The 19,483-nt window shown below is 40.2% G+C and overlaps 2 protein-coding genes across 2 annotated transcripts in view; one reads left to right on the top strand and one right to left on the bottom strand.

Moving 5' to 3' along the window:
* The window catches only part of LOC145390952 (uncharacterized), a 239,409-nt gene that overhangs the window by 171,476 nt on the left and 48,450 nt on the right, over positions 1-19,483 (top strand). The gene's annotated exons all lie outside the window — the stretch shown is intronic.
* LOC145390854 (uncharacterized) lies at positions 1,477-5,675 on the bottom strand. Its single transcript, XM_080265593.1, has 7 exons — positions 5,553-5,675; positions 5,142-5,258; positions 4,285-4,520; positions 3,911-4,039; positions 2,856-3,014; positions 2,555-2,645; positions 1,477-1,785 (listed from the first exon to the last, which is right to left on the bottom strand). The coding sequence occupies exons 1-7, from the start codon at positions 5,673-5,675 to the stop codon at positions 1,477-1,479; spliced, it is 1,164 nt and encodes a 387-aa protein (XP_080121719.1).

The raw sequence follows: 19,483 nt of genomic DNA, 5'->3' as shown, positions 1-19,483 counted from the left end.
CAGTTTATATTTCATGGCTAACGTGACATAACCAGTTCAATAGCAGGTTGTGTGTGTGTGTGTGTGTGTGTGTGTGTGTGTGTGTGTGTGTGTGTGTGTGTGTGATATTTTAGAATGACAAATATTAAGTATAAATATGTTGTTGGCTTGGTACTGCTATGATACACTGGTATATTCTAAAATACAGATAACTAAAAATATAGTGAACATACATAATTTCAGTAACTTTAACAATCATATTACTACCTGTGAGAGAAAAGCTTTTGGGCAGCAAGTTGATATAGTTGGTATACACCTCAAAGATGACATGAGTGGCAGCGCGCACGACGGTCTCCATGCTCTTTTGTAATTCGACGAACGTGTTGTAAGTGACCCGTTTTGTTCCCATCAGTTTCCCCAATTCTTGAAGTGGACCTGACGTGGCAGTCTGACGAGAATACGACTATCAGATATTGTCTACTTTACGGTATATGTTATGGGCTTTGGAAACAAGAGGTCTTAGTCATTCGAAAATGAAAATGTATGTGTAAATGTCTGGCCTAAAATTTTCGTTATAAATCAAACATACTAAAATTACCGATGACCCATGAGTTAATGACTAAAAATAGCATCAAGAACTTAATTACCTATCCAAATCATTGATCCCACTCATAAATTAATTTGCTGCTTTTCAGTGTTTGAGAAATTGTACATGGCAGAAAAAAAAAAAAAAAATGTTATTAATAGACAGAAATTGTCGTAAACTTTGGGCAGCGCGTTACTATGATAAAAATTTCATGAATAGTTTAAACATCACTCGAAGCAAAACTTTTATGAATATTTTTTGACGCCATAATTAACTAACAGCATACCACTTAAAGTATCGCATTATAGACAGCCAGTTAGATACTCTTTATTTCTTATCATCCTGAAGAACAACCACTCACTTCAATATATTTAATGATCAAAGTGTTTGGAACAACAATTATCCCAACATCAGAGTTGTCAAGGACGTCCTCAAGTCTCTGATAGGGTTGGTCTATGTATCTGACTGCCAGGAGGGACATGAGGTTGCCGACGTAGCTCTGTGTCAGCACCACCATCATCAGCATCCACACCCCCAGCATCACACGATCCCACCACCACTGACTATTAGTTCTCTTTATATCTGGAAGAATTAGATATGGATCACCAAAATATTTGATGACCTGTTTCTGGCAGCTTTGGTGAAATAAAAGTAGTGGTTACAGTAAGCTGCCATTATCGAGATGAAACTAGGCATCATCCAACACAAGACAGTGGTTGAGCATCATGAAACTATGTGGGCGAAACAACTGGCTGTTTTCGTAATCTCAAAGAAAGAAATTGACTAGTTCAGAAGCTAACAGGCCTGGATGATGACTCCATTAACTCAGCCTTTCCGACTTAATCAAATCTCTCAGAGTCCCTCCAAAGTCAGTCTAAAATTACTCAATGTAAACCACAACATGGCAGATACTAGTTACCTTCTTGCAAAAGAACTCTCACACATTTGAAGGTGTTGGTATCTGCCATGTGTGGTTCTTGCATGTAAGTGGGAAGGCAGTAGGACAGAAACAGCATCACAACGCATACTGCCAACAGTGCTGTCAGCAGAGCCACCCAAATCTTTGGTCTAAGAGGCAGCAGGAAGCCCCACGGGTTCACCTCAGGTCGACCACGGGCAGCGAGAATTAAATAATTTTCCATAAACACAAATGGAGAGTAGTCTATCCACTGGCTTCTGGTTATATCGAAGAAAAATGGTCCCGGGGTAAACTCCACTTCCTGAAAAGTGTTTTTCTAAAATATAATGAAGAACAGCAGAACAATGTATGTCGGTATATATTCCATAAAAGATTGGTCTTTACAACTTGATACTATGATGAGTAATTCGTGAAACGACTCACAAATCGTTTTCTTGACTCAATATATTTTCTGTATTGATCACGACTTGTTATTTCGAGAGAAATTGTCAGCGAGCTAAATATGTGAAAGGGAAACTGCCATTTTTTTTTTTTTTTTTAGATGATGCATATGCGAAACATGAGGATCGAAATTTATGTATGGGAAAATACAACTACTGTACATTGCGGAAAGCTGTAGAAGGATAATTAAACTTTAGAATCTACCTAAGATACGGCTGCTTCTTGAAAAAAAAAAAAAATAATGCAATAACATAAATTGCAAGTCAACAGAAATTGGTTTTAATGAGAACAAGTAGAAAAAAGCAGTAGCGAGCTAAGAATAATGTTAAAAAGAAATGTTCACATTTTATAGATAAGAAAGACGCTATTACGTGCCCAAAGCCAAAGAGTATTCGGTGCACATATGCTATATATACTCTAGTTCTAACCTGGACCAAAATTGCCATTCCATATTGAGAAGTTTACTGCAATAAGAGATTAGCACTAGATTAGGACGCTAGTGATAAAGCAGTCTTCTGAAAAGGAGGGAAGGGGTAACACTATCTTTTTTTGCCATCGAGCTTCGTAGTACAACCTGCAAAAGGATGAAAATCAGAGCCAAGTTGAGGTAACCGAAGTATACAACTGACCTCACGTGTAATGAGTCCCATCATGCCTGTCCAAGTCCCATCGCTTTGCAGTAAGCCCCAAGTCCTGTCAGGAGATCTCACGTACGTGTATCTGTCAGAGGGACGTGATTTAAGCTCCTTTTATGATTTTGTAACCTTTTCCATAGCAAAAAATACGTCGAGAGGGTACGTTCACATTCATATTTTATTTTTGTTAACTTGGGCAAGTTGTGCAATCAACCAGCGTCTATTTGTCAAACCCTAATATTTCCAGTCAAACAACCAGGTTATGTATCAAGGCAAATGTGGATTAATAGCTCACGTGAAGTTCATGGTCGTGGACAGCATCTCCATAACGTTCCCCGCTGGCCCCCCGAAGGTGAGTCGTTTGCCCTCTGGCGCCGTGGGGTCATCTACTGTAAATGCCACCTGTCCCACAAACTCCTCCGCTGTCACTAGCACGTGTGGCCGGTGCGGGAACCTGTGACAAGATGGTGTACGGTATAGGGTTGACTAGTGTTGTCACTTGGATCAATTATATACTCTCAGGACATGCATTTTTCATTCTGACAGCATGATTATATGTTTGTGTATTACACATAGAACAGAACCTGGACATTATAAGCTTTTGTTTTCCAGTATCAATTGTGCTAACTTTCTTCAGTTAAAGAAAACAACCACGGTGATCGTCCATGTTGTTGCGTAATGGTGGCATAACCTAAGGCCATTCAGATCGTTCAGAGTGATTAATGTTCAGGCTCAGGTAAGTTAATTTAGATTCGAGAAAGCTGTTTAGATACAATTAGGTAAGTTATTATCTCTACTTATTTTGCTCTAACTTGTCCTAGAACTCTCATATGTTCATCTTGAATCCTGCGTTATAAAAAAAGATCAACACTCGAATATTATGCTAGTCATGAAGAGATGTTATGGGAAGGATGTAGAGCTGTAGTATTGTCTTTTTCTACCACTGACCAATGTGAAAAAAGATGCAAAAGGCCGAAAAACTGATCATAATTACGGTAAAAAAAAAAAAAAAAGTTATTGTATATTCAAGCACACTTCAGTCCATCAAGGTCATTTATGTCGCTCACGTTGGTTCAGTGTCAATTAGGTCCAGATACACGAATTCAGGTAAAATCAGTCCCATTCTAGTAATTTCGTCCAGTCAGAATATTTATTTACATATTTCTCGTCTCTTCTCTTGTAGGAATCATGACATCTTACACCATCTCTTACGTAGTGTGCAAGTTGGTTATTTGCGGGAATGCATTAATAATAACAATATATGTTACCATGCAAGATCTCTCATGTATCCAGCTCAGTGTGTCATTGCTTAGCAATATCTTACAGGAACGTTGTCGACACAAAATTTACCGCAAGAATTTCTTGGGGAAAAGATCTGGTGGATGGGTGAAAGTTAGACGTTCATCGATAGTCCATGATGCTACTTGTAATGGCCGAGATTCTGGGTCGGTGAACGGCAGCCATGAGAACACTTTGGTTCTGTTGATGAAAAAACAATCCGTCCATTAATTAAAACTCGGAATTATCGACTATTTATTTTGTGTTCTTGTACGGTTGCAACAAATAGGATAACAAGGTCAGTTATTCATGACGATGTTAATAATGTGAAAAACTTGAAAGACTATGACCATTTCACTTCGTTTCAAAGTTCATTGTTTACAGTCTCAGTAATTAAAATGGAGCAGTAATTACGTTGGCAAATGGCTTTGGATAATATTCGTTACCTGAAGACTGGCAAGGTATCGTCAACAACAGCAACGAGAGAAGTGGTTCGTGAGAGAGTCCTGTGAAGGTGGGGAAGGGTCTGGAGTTGGTGGAGCGGGATGCGAGTGAATACGAGCAGCTTTGTTTTCTGGACCAACAGGAGGTGGCTCTTGAAGGAGGACTCAGCGAAGGCGGCGAGGAAGGCTGGGTCATCGCTCACTACAACCATCGTCACGCACCACAACTCATCACACAGCTAATGGTACCAACATGAATAATATCACGAAACTAATAGTGCCAACATAAAATTTTTCACAAAGCTAATGATGCTGACATAAAAAATATCACGAACTTAACGATGCCAACATAATATCACAAAAATAATCATAGCAACATAAATATCAGGAACCTAATGCCAACAAGAATATTATCACGAAACTAATGGTGCCGACATGAGTAATCATCTGACAACGAAAGGACCGTAATACTCCCCCTGAGTACGATTTACACCCAAGGAATATTCTGTACAGTCCTGGCTTTTGGCAGGTGTGTCCTCGCCCTAAGTTCTCGTCGGTGGTTCAGGAACTGAAATAGGGATCTCTCGGTTGTGGGTCAAGTATACTTCCGATTACACAGTGCTAACTCATAGGACTACTTAATGAACTAAACTGTTTTATGTCTGGTTCCTTCAGCCTGATGACGTTTTTCTGTTTTTCATGCCGGCTAAAGCCGGATAAAGGGAACCGAAAGACGTCTATAGGAATAATATAATTCAGTCGTGTGTTTTCATCTGTGAATATTTTCAAAGAATTATGAATTATAGTCTCCAGACATCAATTTCTTCACCCTAATTCATTTACATGCCGTGGCCACATACCTGTCGAGCTGTGGCTATACTCTGTGAGAGCTGTTCGTATGTCATGGTGGTGTTTTGTTCACTAGTATTCACCTCAAACACTCCGACTCCCCAAGGAGCATGTAAGTGTGCTAGGTCCTGAAAGAGATCGCATAATGATAAATCTTTCCTATTTTTCACAATTGAAGCAACAATAAGGAAAACTAAAGCAATAAATTAAACATATTAGCCGCAAGTATTACAATTTTGATTAACTTTGGGCAGAATTTGGCTTATCTAGTTCATTCAGTTGCACATGAGGTTAAAGCCAAAAATGTGAATTACTTGTATCGTACAGTAAAGTAAGAACTGACCTAATGTTTAACTTGACCCTATCAGGCTCTTCTGTTGCAGCTCTAAACAGTTTTTACATAATTGTTTTTGCTTACTTACTTGCGTCATGGAGATCGCCCATGGGGAGCCATCTGTTAACAGTAGGACAGAAAAGTGAGAACACCGCTCTGTAGCCAACATGTCATCCAGTGATAGGCGGCTGTCCATTGATGCTATGGTCATGTCTGACAAATACGAGGGTGGATAAGAGCACACTTGTACAGTACTGTTTTTAGTACTAGTGCTGGCGTGTTTATTTGGCAATATGCACCAAAATCAACCCTTCATCTACCAATGTCTTCTCTCTGCTACTTAAAACTGCCGGTAGCCAAAATATTATACTAAAAGTAACACAGTGAAAAGGACGGAGAGATTCATGTTCAGTCAATCAGTGAATACAAATTGGCGAGGTTCGGTTGCATAGTTTATTTTCGTTTTATATTATAGTTCAGTTAAATTAAAAACTCTAACTACGAATAGCTGTGTCGTTATGGCTAAGCAAACCTTCAAAAGATCATAGCTCCCCAGGGCTGCAGTGGCTTGAAATATCCGATAACCCATCATTAATCGGAATTCTGTGTGCCTCATTTTTTCCTATCGTAAAAGAGAAGCAAATGAAATAATTAAATACAACAAAATAACTTGGTAATATTTGGTGATGCACATATAGTAGCCTAGATCAAAATGAAACAAGCCTTTTCATTCCACTACCACTTTCTCTTTACTGCAGTCTACGTGCCTGTGATGTGATGTAGGCGGGCATGGATCAGGAGACAGGTGACCCCCAGGCCGAGCCACAGAATCCCCGCAGCAGCCGACATCATGCCACCCCCACCACCACTGAAACACGTCGCGACCACCACCGCACACCTCCGCTACCACCACACGTCACGACCACCACCGCACACCTCCGCAACCACCACAGGTCACGACCACTACAGCACACCTCTGCCACCACCACACTTCACGACAGCTACGTAATGCCTCCACCACTGTCGAAATATGTTACGACCACTATGACATGCCTCCGCCTTTCTAAACAAACCTCAACCATAACACTCCTTAGGCCATTAAGGAACTGTAAATCTGCTCCTCCTCGTAACTCAAGGTATATATTTTGCGTTAGGAATAAGAGACATAATTCAGCACTCTTCTTTCTTTATCCGTTCTTTGAAAAAAAAAAAGATGATCATAATTTTTCTCATAACTTAAAGATTTGTTTTTCAGAATAAAACACGAGATAGGGGAAAAATTTTAATATAAGCTACAAAAGGTAATCCCAGTTAGGAGATAGAGTTGATCATAAGCTAGTGAAGTTAAATCCTGATCAACAAACCAGAAATCAAAATCAATCTGTGGTTAACGCATGTTCATCCTTATATTTTCCGCGCTGATGTACATTTCCTGGACGAGGAGTGTTACCTAGTTTCTTCCACAAGTACAGTACCTGTGTATCTAAAACCACAATATTATCATACGAAACTCAGATTTCCCTCATCTTTCAAACACTGTTACCAAGACATACGTCAGACTGTCTGATAACCTTCATGACATGATATTCAAAGGAAAATGGACTTTATTCAGCGTTGCATTTTTATTATTCATTACACATTAATTTATATACCAATGCATGTTACTCATATACTATTATGTAACAAAAATACTTACACTGTTTAGAAATACGTATTAATTCCATTAATTTCGTTTACATCACATCATTTTCGTCAGTGGAAACCTTTTAAATAATTATGATGGAGATAAGGGAGCGTTCTTAAACATTCTAGCCAAGTGCAAAAAATACTTGATCACCTTACGAAAAAGCACAAGCAAGTCTGAAGCCTGTAATACCAATTTTCCGAGGAGGGAAACGCCTAATACAAGAACGTTTGGTATGACATGAAATACAGATTGTTCATAACTTTCGTAACCTAGGACAACATACATTATCGTTCAGAAAGAGACAGACAATAGTTTTTCAGTATAAAATAAGACTTAACTGCCTATTGAAAGTATTATGCCATGTACTTACTAAATACGCGGTATCTTGAAAATCTCAACGTAATGGTGGCTTTGGGATGTAAATGCTTATTTAGCTGAGAGCTCATTTAACTGAGAGCACAAATGAGATCTCACATCTCTTACCTCACTTCAGTCAGCTGTTTTCTCTGCTCAGCTTTGGCTAACAAAAACAATATTTAGCACTTTTCTGTTTTTGCCCGTTTATAAGGGAGACGCAGGTGAATTTTCATGAAAGGGAACTTTATCTTTTCCTTGGCTCTTGCTAGATTTTTTCTACGAACGATAACGAAACTATGGCACGTGATGTGTTGGCAATTCATAATCTTGATACATAGAACCAGTTCACTCGGCTGTCATATATCAAGAGCCTGTCTGTGTAGCATCTGATTGGTTGCAGAGAATGTTTCAAAACTGAAGGAGTTTGCAAAGTTACTTTGAATGAAGTTGATTATGAGTACTTCAACTTTGCGTTTACGTGAAACTCAGTAATACCTGTACAGATCTGGATATTCAGTATACCCATAATGATAATGGATATCTGTTTGTATTGCTCTGAGATGCATTTCAGATAAGTAGAACTTAGCGTGCAATGCAATGAGATGGAACGCTTTAATACGGCTGTAAATTGCTTTGCAATGTTTCCTTTTACTAGGTCGACCAGTGCTACGCCTGTTCTCAACGTGTCCCTCCTGCTTCCACCGCCTGAGCCACCTGCAGACAGTGGTGACGCTGGACCCGGTTACACAAGCTATGGCACGAGCTGACAGGCCCCCCATCCACAACAAGATGAAGTTGCTGCGTTCTGTCAGGGTGGTTGGGCGTGAGGGCAGCTGTGTTTCCATGTTCTGTCTAAGAGAGATATTTAGCAATCAAATATAAAATAGAACTTTGTCCTCCTGGTTACTTTGCATCAAGTGAAGGACGTACAATTTGTAGTTCCTTTTGTTTAAGCCCTTCGCCTTAGGGACTTTCACTGCAGTACACTAGGGTTGCTACTGGAATATTTTTATTCATTATATATGTACATTGTTTGATGAAGGCTATTGATAAACCTCATTCAGTTCGAGAAACCTCTTCTGAGTTAAATACCTTCTGACTGTAGGAGAAAACATATAAAAGTCTCGACGTGTCTCTGGATATTTGGAGGCAAGTTTGGATACTGGCAGTAAATTTTGTGTATAGACACTGCCCTGCAGTTTTTCTAATCCATAATATATTTGCTGTAATGAGGTGTATCCACACACACACAAAAAAGAAAGAATGAAAAAAAGTATGCCATATAGACCATAACTTGAAGCCTGCCTAGGATGGATTGTGCCTAGATCTTCACTGGTTCTCTGCTTGATATCCCGAAAAAGACCCACGAAGCAACCTAGTAATCTCTCCACCCCATGAGAAGTGTGGGAAAGTATAACAGGTTAATGAAGAATGAGCAAGAAGGAGCAGTTGGTTATAAACAACAATACTGGAGCAAAAATGGTCAAGAAACAACAGTAACAAGTCCTTATACAAGTCTTTAAGCAACAAAAACACTTCTCTAAGTAACCGAAAAAAACTAACCAACAGAAACAAACATCAGAGCAACAGAATCAAATTTCTAAGAGAGACAAACCTCAAAGCAACAGAAGCAAATCTCTAAGCAACAGAAACAAATTTCTATGTAACAGAAACAAACCGCCAAGCAACAGAAAAAAATCTAAACAACAGGATAAACCCAGAGCAACAGAAACAAACCTCCAAGCAACAGGAACAAATATCTAAGCAGGAGACAGGTTGGTACTTAGAGACAAGTTAGCTGGCACGACTGGGCTGCTTTATCACACACTTTCAGGCTCTGTGTTCCGGGTTATGAAGGAAAAATGGTCCATGGGTACCACAACCATCATTTACTCTTTGGAGAAATGAACTGTCCCCACCAACTGCCTAAGCAGGAAAAATATGTCTGAAGAACAATAAAAACTAAAAAAAAAAGTCCTTATTAAACAAACAGGTTATTCAACAACAAACAATGTTGAAACAAGAAAAGTAAGTGTAAAGCAATAAAAGATTGTTCTCCCCAAAATGAAGTGTGTGAAAACAAAAATGGGTCTTAAAACAATTAAAACAATTCCGAAAGGAACATAAAAATGCCCTAAACCAGTCTTAAAACAAAAAATACCGTTGCCACTAGTCAGGATTTTTTTTTTTTTTTTTGCTAATTTCCTGTTGACCAAGAGATATTCAGTGAGAAATAAGTTTAAAAATTGTTACGGAACAGAGACTAAAATCACTACTGTCCCGCAAAGTTCCAGGTTCAAAACAAAAGAGTTAGGTAAAATTACAAGTTAAAGTTTAATGCTCAAACTAACAACTAAACATTCAGGACTCATAAGGATAATGTAATGGCAAAAAACAGGTTAAATATATGGTTAACTGCAATAGCCTCTATTAACACGAAATTAGCAAGAGTAAATTTATCTAAGTCAGCCCTGATAAAATGAGAAAACCGGATAATGCTCAGTTAATGCAATATATATTATTACAGATACAAAATATTATTACTACTGGCTGTCAGCAAAAACTCTACACCAATCACAAAAACCTCACTAGGCCTACGAATTAACACCTTATGCTATACAGTACAAGAAAAAATATAATAACACTTATACTCAAATTACACAGCTGCTAGATGGTTGGAGACTTCCTGAGCACTCACAATAATAACAACTGTACAGGGGAGGACAGAGATGTGAACAAAATGAGGAGTAGATCTAAGTGGCAATTAATGCAGAGACTGAGCTCATTATATAGGGGCCGGCAGAGCTTGATACAACTTGTAAGAAGGACGCGCAAGTGAAGCAATAGGGGACAAAGAGTTGACACTCCTGCTCTGAGCAACAGAAAGAACGACTTACTCTACTATAAGGGAAAAGGGGGGGAGTGAGGTAGAACACGCACTATGGAAGCCACGAGGCGAATCGTGATCAAACATGCAGCATACTGTACGTTAGAATTATACAAAGGATGATGAAATCATAGGCTATGTAACACCTCCCCACAAAGAAAAAGAAATTTACAAAGGAAATTTCTTATTACTCTAAAACAATCTGTCTAAAGTCTAGATAAGCAATCGGCAATAACATTTTCTTTCCCCTTGACATGTTGTATGTCTGATCAATACTCCTGAAGAAGTAGACTCCATCTTGTCAATCTCTGATTTTTATCTTTAAACTTACTAAGGAATTTCAGTGGGTTATGATCGGTATAAATGACTATGGGGTCAAAACCAGAACACAAATAAAATGAAAAATGCTGTAAACCCAAAATCAAGGCCAAAAACTCTTTCTCAATAGTTGAGTAGTTCTTTTGAGGTGGAGTGAACTTCTTACTGTAATAAGATACAGGGTGTTCAATACCCTGATCATCCTCTTGCAGCAAAACAGCCCCAGCTCCTGCATCACTTGCGTCAACAGCCATCTTAAAAGGCTTAGCAAAATTTGGAGTAGCGAGCACTGGCTGACTTAATAGGATAGCTTTAAGTTTACTGAAAGAGGATTCACAGTTATCGGTCCAGACAAATTTAACTCCGTTTTTCAGTAGGTCTGTAAGTGGTGATACAAGAATTGAAAAGTTAAGAACAAATCTCATGTAATAACCTACCATTCCCAAATATCTTTGTAGTTCTTTCCTACTTTTGGGTCTGGGAAGATCACTTATAACCTGAACCTTAGCTCCTGGTGGTGCAACGTGTCCATCACCAATTACGTACCCAAGGTACTGAACTTTAGCTTGACCGAACTCACACTTTGATAAATTAGCTACAAGATTAGCCTGAACCAAACGCTCAAGAAATTTACTGACATGGCATAGGTGATCTTTCCAGTTGTCACTGAAGATTAATACATCATCAATATAAACAACACACCCTGCCAAACCCTCTGTTACAACATTCATGAGCTTCTGAAATGTGGCTGGTGCATTCTTCATACCATATGGCATTACAGAACATGCAAAAGTCTTTCCTAGTGTTACAAAACATGAGATCTCCCTAGCACGTTCAGTCATAGGTACTTGCCAGTATCCCTTTAACAAATCAAACTTACTTATGTACCTAGCCTTTCCGATCTTGTCTATGCAATCTTCCACGCGAGGGAGAGGGTAAGTGTCTGTTTTGGTTATCTGATTAACACGTCTGTAGTCGATGCAAAGCCGCTGTGACCCACCTGGCTTAGGAACTAGAGTGACAGGAGAACTCCACTTGCTCTGACAGGGCTCAATCATCTTGTGGTCCAACAGGTAGCCAAGCTCCTTCTGGATGAGAGGAACTTTCACTGGGTTCACACGGTAAGGAGGCAGTTTAATTGGCTTTGCGTCTCCAACATCGACATCATGCATCAACACAGTGGTTTTTCTTCAAGTGGCACGGAACACTTGCGGGTACTCCTGCAGTAATGCCGAAAACTCCTGCCTTTCCTCGGGAGCTAGATGAGAAAGCTTAGTCTGGAGATCATTCATGATATCAGGATTCTTCCCCAAACTATCACTCAGGCTCATGCTGCATGGGAGAACTTCACTTGCAGACTCGGGTGGAACAGCTACAGTGCAGACTGGGTTATTTTCGTCCCGCCTGTGATATAACTTTAGCATGTTGATGTGACAAAGTTGCTTGTTCTTTCTACGATCTGGTGTGGCGATGACATAGTTGACATCACTGAGTTTCTTCTCCACGAAATAAGGACCACTAAACTTGGCTTGAAGAGATTGCCCATGCACCGGTAGCAGAATCAAAACCTGATCTCCTGGCTGAAAGTGGCGTAACCTGGACTTCTTATCATACCAAGTCTTCATCTTCTGAGCAGCTCCTAAATTCTCTCTCGCCAGCTGTAAAGCAGTGGACAACCGTTCTTTGAACTTCTTCACATACTCCAGCAGGTTGACGTCATCTTCCTCCGACAGCCAGCATTCCTTGAGTAGCTTAAGGGGTCCTCTTACTTCATAGCCAAACAGTAGTTCAAAGGGTGAGAAGCCCAGTGATTCATTTGGAGATTATCTTGTGGCAAATATGACGAATGGAAGACCTTTATCCCAGTCTTTCTGATGTTCCAAACAGTATTTCTTGAGCATTGATTTGAGTGTTTGATGATATCTTTCCAACGCTCCTTGGGTCTGGGGATGGTAAGCTGAAGACGTGATCTGGGTGATGCCCAACTCTTTCAGAGACTGCTTGAAAACATTTGACATGAAATTACTTCCCCGGTCTGACTGTACCTCCTTGGGCAGACCAAACTTGGTGAAGAACCCCAGCATTTCCTTAACCACGTTCTTTGCTGAGATATTTCTAAATGGAATGGCTTCAGGATAACGAGTAGCCATATCAATCAGGGTCAACACATAAGAAAATCCTGAAGAAGTCTTAGGAAGAGGGCCCACAATATCCACCAACACACGGGTGAATGGCGCCTCAAAAGGAGGAATGGGAACTAGAGGTACAACCTTTTCGGTCTGATTACACTTCCCCACAACTTGACAGGTGTGACAAGACTTACAATACCAGGAAACATCTCTGAAGATACCTGGCCAGTAGAAGTGTTTCAAAATGCGTGCCACAGTCTTCCTCACTCCAAGGTGTCCTGCCAAACTGGAATCATGAGCCACTCTAATGATATCCTGCCTACAAACACGAGGGATGACAACTTGATGTACAACTTCCCATTCACAGTCGGCTGATGCTGTCGGGGGTCTCCACTTCCTCATAAGTACTCCTGACTTTATATAATAACAAGTAGAAGCACCAGCTGACTCTTCCTCACTGCAAGCAGAGTTAGCTAGACCTTTCAACTCAGGGTCAGCAACCTGCAACTCAACCAACTCTTGACGAGACAAATTATCAACACTACGGGGTATTGGCTTATCTGGTGAGTGGTCCAAATTAGAAAGAAAAGTGTCAGCTAGGATAACATCATGATCATCATTATCCTCTAAGTCACTAGTAACTTTAGACTTACCCCTAGTGACAGCACATGCAGAGAACACATCAGGGATATCACAGTCCTGGGTCGCAGTCACTGGTTCCCTAGACAACTGAGGACCTGGACACACTTGACTTCCACCAATATCATTTCCAAGTAAGAAAGTTACACCTGACATTGGAAGTGTCTCAACCAACCCAACCATAACGGAACCATTAACAAAACCAGACTCTAAATTCACTCTGCACACAGGGACAGAGTAATTATTCCCTACACCTTGTAAGATTACAGTTTCATCAGAGGAATTAACATTAGAGCCTAGAACACTGGTCAGCATAAGGGATGGGCAAGCACCTGTATCACGATATATTTTAACTGATTTCCTGTCATTACTGTCCAGAGGACTGACAAAACCATCAGACAGGAAATTAGCACATGAACTCTTGAGAGTGTCACCCACGCTACTGCTCAAAAGAGGAGCTTCATCATGAGAATTTAATTTACCCCTCAAAGCAGGTTCAGTTAACTCTGTTAAAGAATTCTGGGAACTCTCAAGGGTGGACACTAGACCAACTGACTGAATATTTAAAGACTTCTTTTTGTTCACATCACGCTGTCTCCTGAAACATTTCTCCGTAGTATGACCAAGCTTACTACAATAAGTACATTATTTTTCTGAAATCTAGAGGTGGAGCTGGTATTTACTTCCTGAGAAACATCATCTTTATTCTCTTTCCTGTTACCTGTACTCTGAGTAGAGGCAACGTACTTACTCTCAGCTTTCCTTTTTTCTTTAGAATATCTCTTGTGAGATATATTCATCAGCTAAAACTGCAGCATCAGACAAATTATCTATTCTTCTCTTATCAAGATATAGGCTTACATCTTTATTAATACACCTTTTGAAGTCCTCCAGCAAAATCATCTGCTTAAATTTGTCAAAATCAGAATCCACATTCTTAGAATTAAACCACTGCTTTAACAGATCTTCTTTGATTTATGCATACTCAACATGGGATTGCTTATCTTTCTTATAAGTTGTCCTAAATTTTACTCTATAGGCTTCAGGAACAAGTTCATAGGCCTTGAGAATCAAGCTCTTAACTACATCATAATTATCAGATTGATCCTGAGGCAAAGATGCATAAGTTACTTGAGCTTTACCGGTGAGAACAGTTTGAAGGAGTTCTGGCCAATACTTTTTGGGCCAATTAAAACCTGTAGCTACCCTCTCAAACAACTGAAAATACTTTGTTAAATCAGATTCATTAAAAGGAGGGACAAGTTTAACATTTTTAGCCACATCAAAATCATCAGAGCTAGATGATCCAGTTCCACTTTGTTTCATGCGATACTCATGGTCTGCCTGAATCCTAGCAATTTCGATTTGTGCCTGTGCCTCCTGAATACGAGCCTGAGATTCAGCCTCCTTAGCACGAGCCTCCTGCAGGGCTAGCTGTAACTTAGCTATTTCAATCTGCGTTTGCTCATCTGGAGGAGTTACATTAAACAAGCTTTCATTAATCATGTCAACAATTTGATCTTTAGAATGATGAGAGCGAACAGCAATTCCCAATTGTTGAGCAACAAGCTGAAGTTCATTCTTTGTTCTGTTTTCTACATCACACACTGTTTGCACATTTGACAAGAAATCTTTGGCTTCATCATGCGTAGTAATAGTAGACATCATGAATAAATCACAGTCACAAAATATCAAGCAATATCCTTATGATAATATCCTGAATATCCTGATAAGAGGTCGCCAAATTTATGTTACGGAACAGAGACTAAAATCACTACTGTCCTGTAAAGTTCCAGGTTCAAAACTAAAGAGTTAGGTAAAATTACAAGTTAAAGTTTAATGCTCAAACTAACAACTAAACATTGAGGACTCATAAGGATAATGTGATGGCAAAAAACAGGTTAAATATATGGTTAACTGCAAAAGCCTCTATTAACACGAAATTAGCAAGAGTAAATTTATCTAAGTCAGCCCTGATAAAATGAGAAAACCGGATAATGCTCAGTTAATGCAATATATATTATTACAGATACAAAATATTATTACTACTGGCTGTCAGCAAAAACTCTACACCAATCACAAAAACCTCACTAGGCCTACGAATTAACACGTTATGCTATACAGTACAAGAAAAAATGTAATAACACTTATACTCAAATTACACAGCTGCTAGATGGTTGGAGACTTCCTGAGCACTCACAATAATAACAACTGTACAGGGGAGGACAGAGATGTGAACAAAATGAGGAGTAGATCTAAGTGGCAATTAATGCAGAGACTGAGCTCATTATATAGGGGCCGGCAGAGCTTGATACAACTTGTAAGAAGGACGCGCAAATGAAGCAATAGGGGACAAAGAGTTGACACTCCTGCTCTGAACAACAGAAAGAACGACTTACTCTACAATAAGGGAGGAGGGGGGGAGTGAGGTAGAACACGCACTATGGAAGCCACGAGGCGAATCGTGATCAAACATGCAGCATACTGTACGTTACAATTATACAAAGGATGATGAAATCATAGGCTATGTAACAAAATACACATTTGGAAACTAAACTTTAAAACGATACAGCTGTATATTGTCGCATAGGTTATTCATACACGCCGACAACTTCATGAGCAACAACAAAGTGTGTAAGTGTGTAGGGATAAGTTGCCATGACTGACAACAGCAGAGTGCACAAATCTAACAACAACACAGTGCCACATGACTCACGGTAAAGGTATAGAGTCAAATGTGGCCAAAATAGTGCTCTTACAGCCCGGAACAGGAGATGAACACTGAGGGTTGCGTGTCTCCTGCAGCCCTTTTATAACCACTGGCACCCAGTCTATACCGACCCCTTCCCTCACACCACACCAATCAGTGAACACCTCCCTCTCCCCTCTTATCACATCAATCACTGAACACCTCCACCTCCCCTCATACCACATTAATGAACATCTCCCCCTTCCCTCACACCACACCACTCAGTGCACATCCGTTTCATCAGTCTCTTTCACCAGATTATTAAAATGCAGACAGAGTCGTAGATACTGCTCCCCGTACCCCCCGGCCGGGGTTGGCCCGGCTTTAAGAGGGACCAGGGGGCCCCACCAAACGGTAAACAGGAAGGGCGGAAGTTATGTTTGTGAACACGTTGTCTTCACGACTTTGAAATATAGCAACAACAACAAAAAATCGTACTCGAATTTTTCGAAATCGTCGAAAATGAGTTGAATGACTCCCACCTTGGCGGCCAGCAGCGACCAATGCTTGTCATGTGGTTGCTGGTTGGCATTTGGCTTTTTTGAGCAACATTTGGCCATCACATTTTCATGGAAAACTGTCAACCACATTTTGGCAATATTCTGGCATTATTTCATTCAAAATCAGCCAGTACTGACCAGATGGTTGAAGCGCAAAAGTGTTTCTGCTGATAGCAATTTGGCATCACTTTTGCTAAAACATCTCAGTTCTCTCGTGACATTCGTCTCTAGTGCCAAGTGGGTGGCGTAACCTTTACTAATATCGCTTTTCTTTTCTTTTCTTTTTTTTTAAGAAAATAAGTGATTATAGGTGTCTCAGGTGACTGAAAGTTTGCAGCAATGTCCAGTGACAATTTAGACGAGGATATTGGGATGTAGTTATGTAAATATAGCAATGTAGGCTACAGAGAAACTTAACCATGGCTTCTTTTTATGGACGGCGCATAAGTTCTGCCACAACAGAACATTTTGTGGTAAATAATAACTGTGTGAAATGGAGTAGTCCTGAAAGACTCCTGATAAAATTTCCATGATAATCACCCACACCCTGATACTGATGAAAGTGACATTAGTGAAAACATAGTGCCCACCACTCAGCATTACATAAACAGCCATACATACAGGTGACTCAGCTAGAGTGAAAGGGACCGGTAAAAGTTCAGCCACGATAAAAAGTTCCTGGGGATGATTATGACCAGTGCCTAATGGATGGCATCACCTTTCTGACTTTTTTTTTTTTAAGAGTTAATTTTTCTTCTCTTATAATACTGACTGTGTCTCTGACATTATGTTTATGGTGTTTACATGTACAGCACTATATAATGAATAGTTTATTCAATTCTTTAGTGTGTCACAAATTGCATTCAAAGTTTGGTGCTATATTTTACAATCTATCTATCTATTGCCAGACGCTTTAATCCCATACGAGTTGGCCACAAACAAATCGCCTCCATGTCGCCCTGTCCCTCGCCATTTCACTGCCCTGCTCCCAGCTCACCCCCCCCCCTCTCATATACCTCTCTACTCCATTCTTCCATCTCATCCTTGGTCTCCCCCTCCCTCTCTACCCCTCCACCTCACCAACATACACCCTCCTCGTCAGTCTTTCACTCTCCATCCTCTCCACATGACCAAACCGCCTAGGTGTGTTCCTCCAAACGCTTCCTCTCACATCCACATCCACACCACAACGTTCCTTCACTTCCTCATTTGTCAGTCTGTCTCTCCATGTGACTACACATGCTCCTCTCAAATAGCTTATTTCCACTGCTCTCATTATACAGGGGCCGGCAGAGCTTGATACAACTTGTAAGAAGGACGCGCAAATGAAGCAATAGGGGACAAAGAGTTGACACTCCTGCTCTGAACAACAGAAAGAACGACTTACTCTACAATAAGGGAGGAGGGGGGGAGTGAGGTAGAACACGCACTACGGAAGACACGAGGCGAATCGAGATCAAACATGCAGCATATTGTACGTTAGAATTATACAAAGGATGATGAAATCATAGGCTATATAACAAAATACACATTTGGAAACTAAACTTTAAAACGATAAAGCTGTATATTGTCGCATAGGTTATTCATACACGCCGACAACTTCATGAGCAACAACAAAGTGTGTAAGTGTGTAGGGATAAGTTGCCATGACTGACAACAGCAGAGTGCACAAATCTGACAACAATACAGTGCCACATGACTCACGGTAAAGGTATAGAGTCAAATGTGGCTTGTGTCCCTCCAGCAAGGTTCAAGCTTCACGTCCATACCTTAGAGTTGGTATCACAATACTGTCATGTTGTAACTTTTTCACTTCCATGCTCACTTTCCTGTTTCTTATCACTGCTTTCAAGCAACCAGGAACCTTTCTTCCTTGCTGTACCCTTTCAAACACTTCACCCTCCAATCTTCCATCCTTACTCATCACACTACTCAAGTACTTAGACATACATTTTCCATTTCCTCCTCATCCAACCTCACTGTACATTCACTGACTTCACTTCTCTCGAAGACCATAACTTTACTCTTCCCTACATTCACCTTTAGATTCCGTTTCTTACACACTCTCCCAAACTCATCCATCAAGCCTTGCAGCTCCCCTTCGTCTTCACTTAACAACACAGTACCATCTGCAAACAACAGTATAGGGAGTTTCCAAACACTGCCCTCTCTCATTAGGGCCACTCCAACATCCACTACCCTACCTTGTATCTCTTTTATAACCCCATCCATATACAGATGAACAACCATGGAGACATGACACATCCCTGTTTGAGCCCAACCTTCAAATAGAAAAAATCACTTAGTTCACTATCCACACGCACTCCAGCCTTAGCACCCTCATACATACTCTTCACAGCATTCAACAACTCCCCATCTACTCAATATATCCTTAATACTTTCCACAATCCTTGTCTATCCACCATGTCATATGCCTTCTCCAAATCTATGAAGGTCGTATACAACTTCTTTCACTGTTTTTTACGGAATGTACATTTGCCTGCATCTTTTTTCTTCACAGCCGATATTATACTTATTTACCTTGCCGTAATACTGCATTGTGGAAGCTTTTATGTGTGTATTTGCTTAAAATTTCGTGTAGAAAATCATGCGTGATTCTAAGAAAATCCCCAAAATACCATCTACCATGGCCCTTCCAGATGAAGGACTGGCTCCACCTTGGCTCCCGCTCCCCCATGAATGAAGTCTCAGTTACGCCACTGTATAGAATACCTAGGTGTTATATCTGCCTA

This window comes from Coenobita brevimanus, chromosome 16 (genome assembly GCF_032717465.1).
Source record: "Coenobita brevimanus isolate Jiangsu-jjx chromosome 16, ASM3271746v2, whole genome shotgun sequence".
NCBI lineage: Eukaryota > Metazoa > Arthropoda > Malacostraca > Decapoda > Coenobitidae > Coenobita > Coenobita brevimanus.
Note: the sequence above shows the minus strand (reverse complement) of the source record. Positions and strands in the feature narration are given on the sequence as shown.

Bases quoted from the DNA above. Each gene is read 5' to 3' on its own strand.
- LOC145390854 (XM_080265593.1), bottom strand. From the start codon at position 5,675: ATGACCATAGCATCAATGGACAGCCGCCTATCACTGGATGACATGTTG. The intron at 3,015-3,910 runs GTAAATTTTGTG...ATCTTGTCACAG, and splicing joins TTCCCCAAGAAATTCTTGCG to GTTCCCGCACCGGCCACACG. The intron at 2,646-2,855 runs GTGAGCTATTAA...TCCCTCTGACAG, and splicing joins TCCACGACCATGAACTTCAC to ATACACGTACGTGAGATCTC.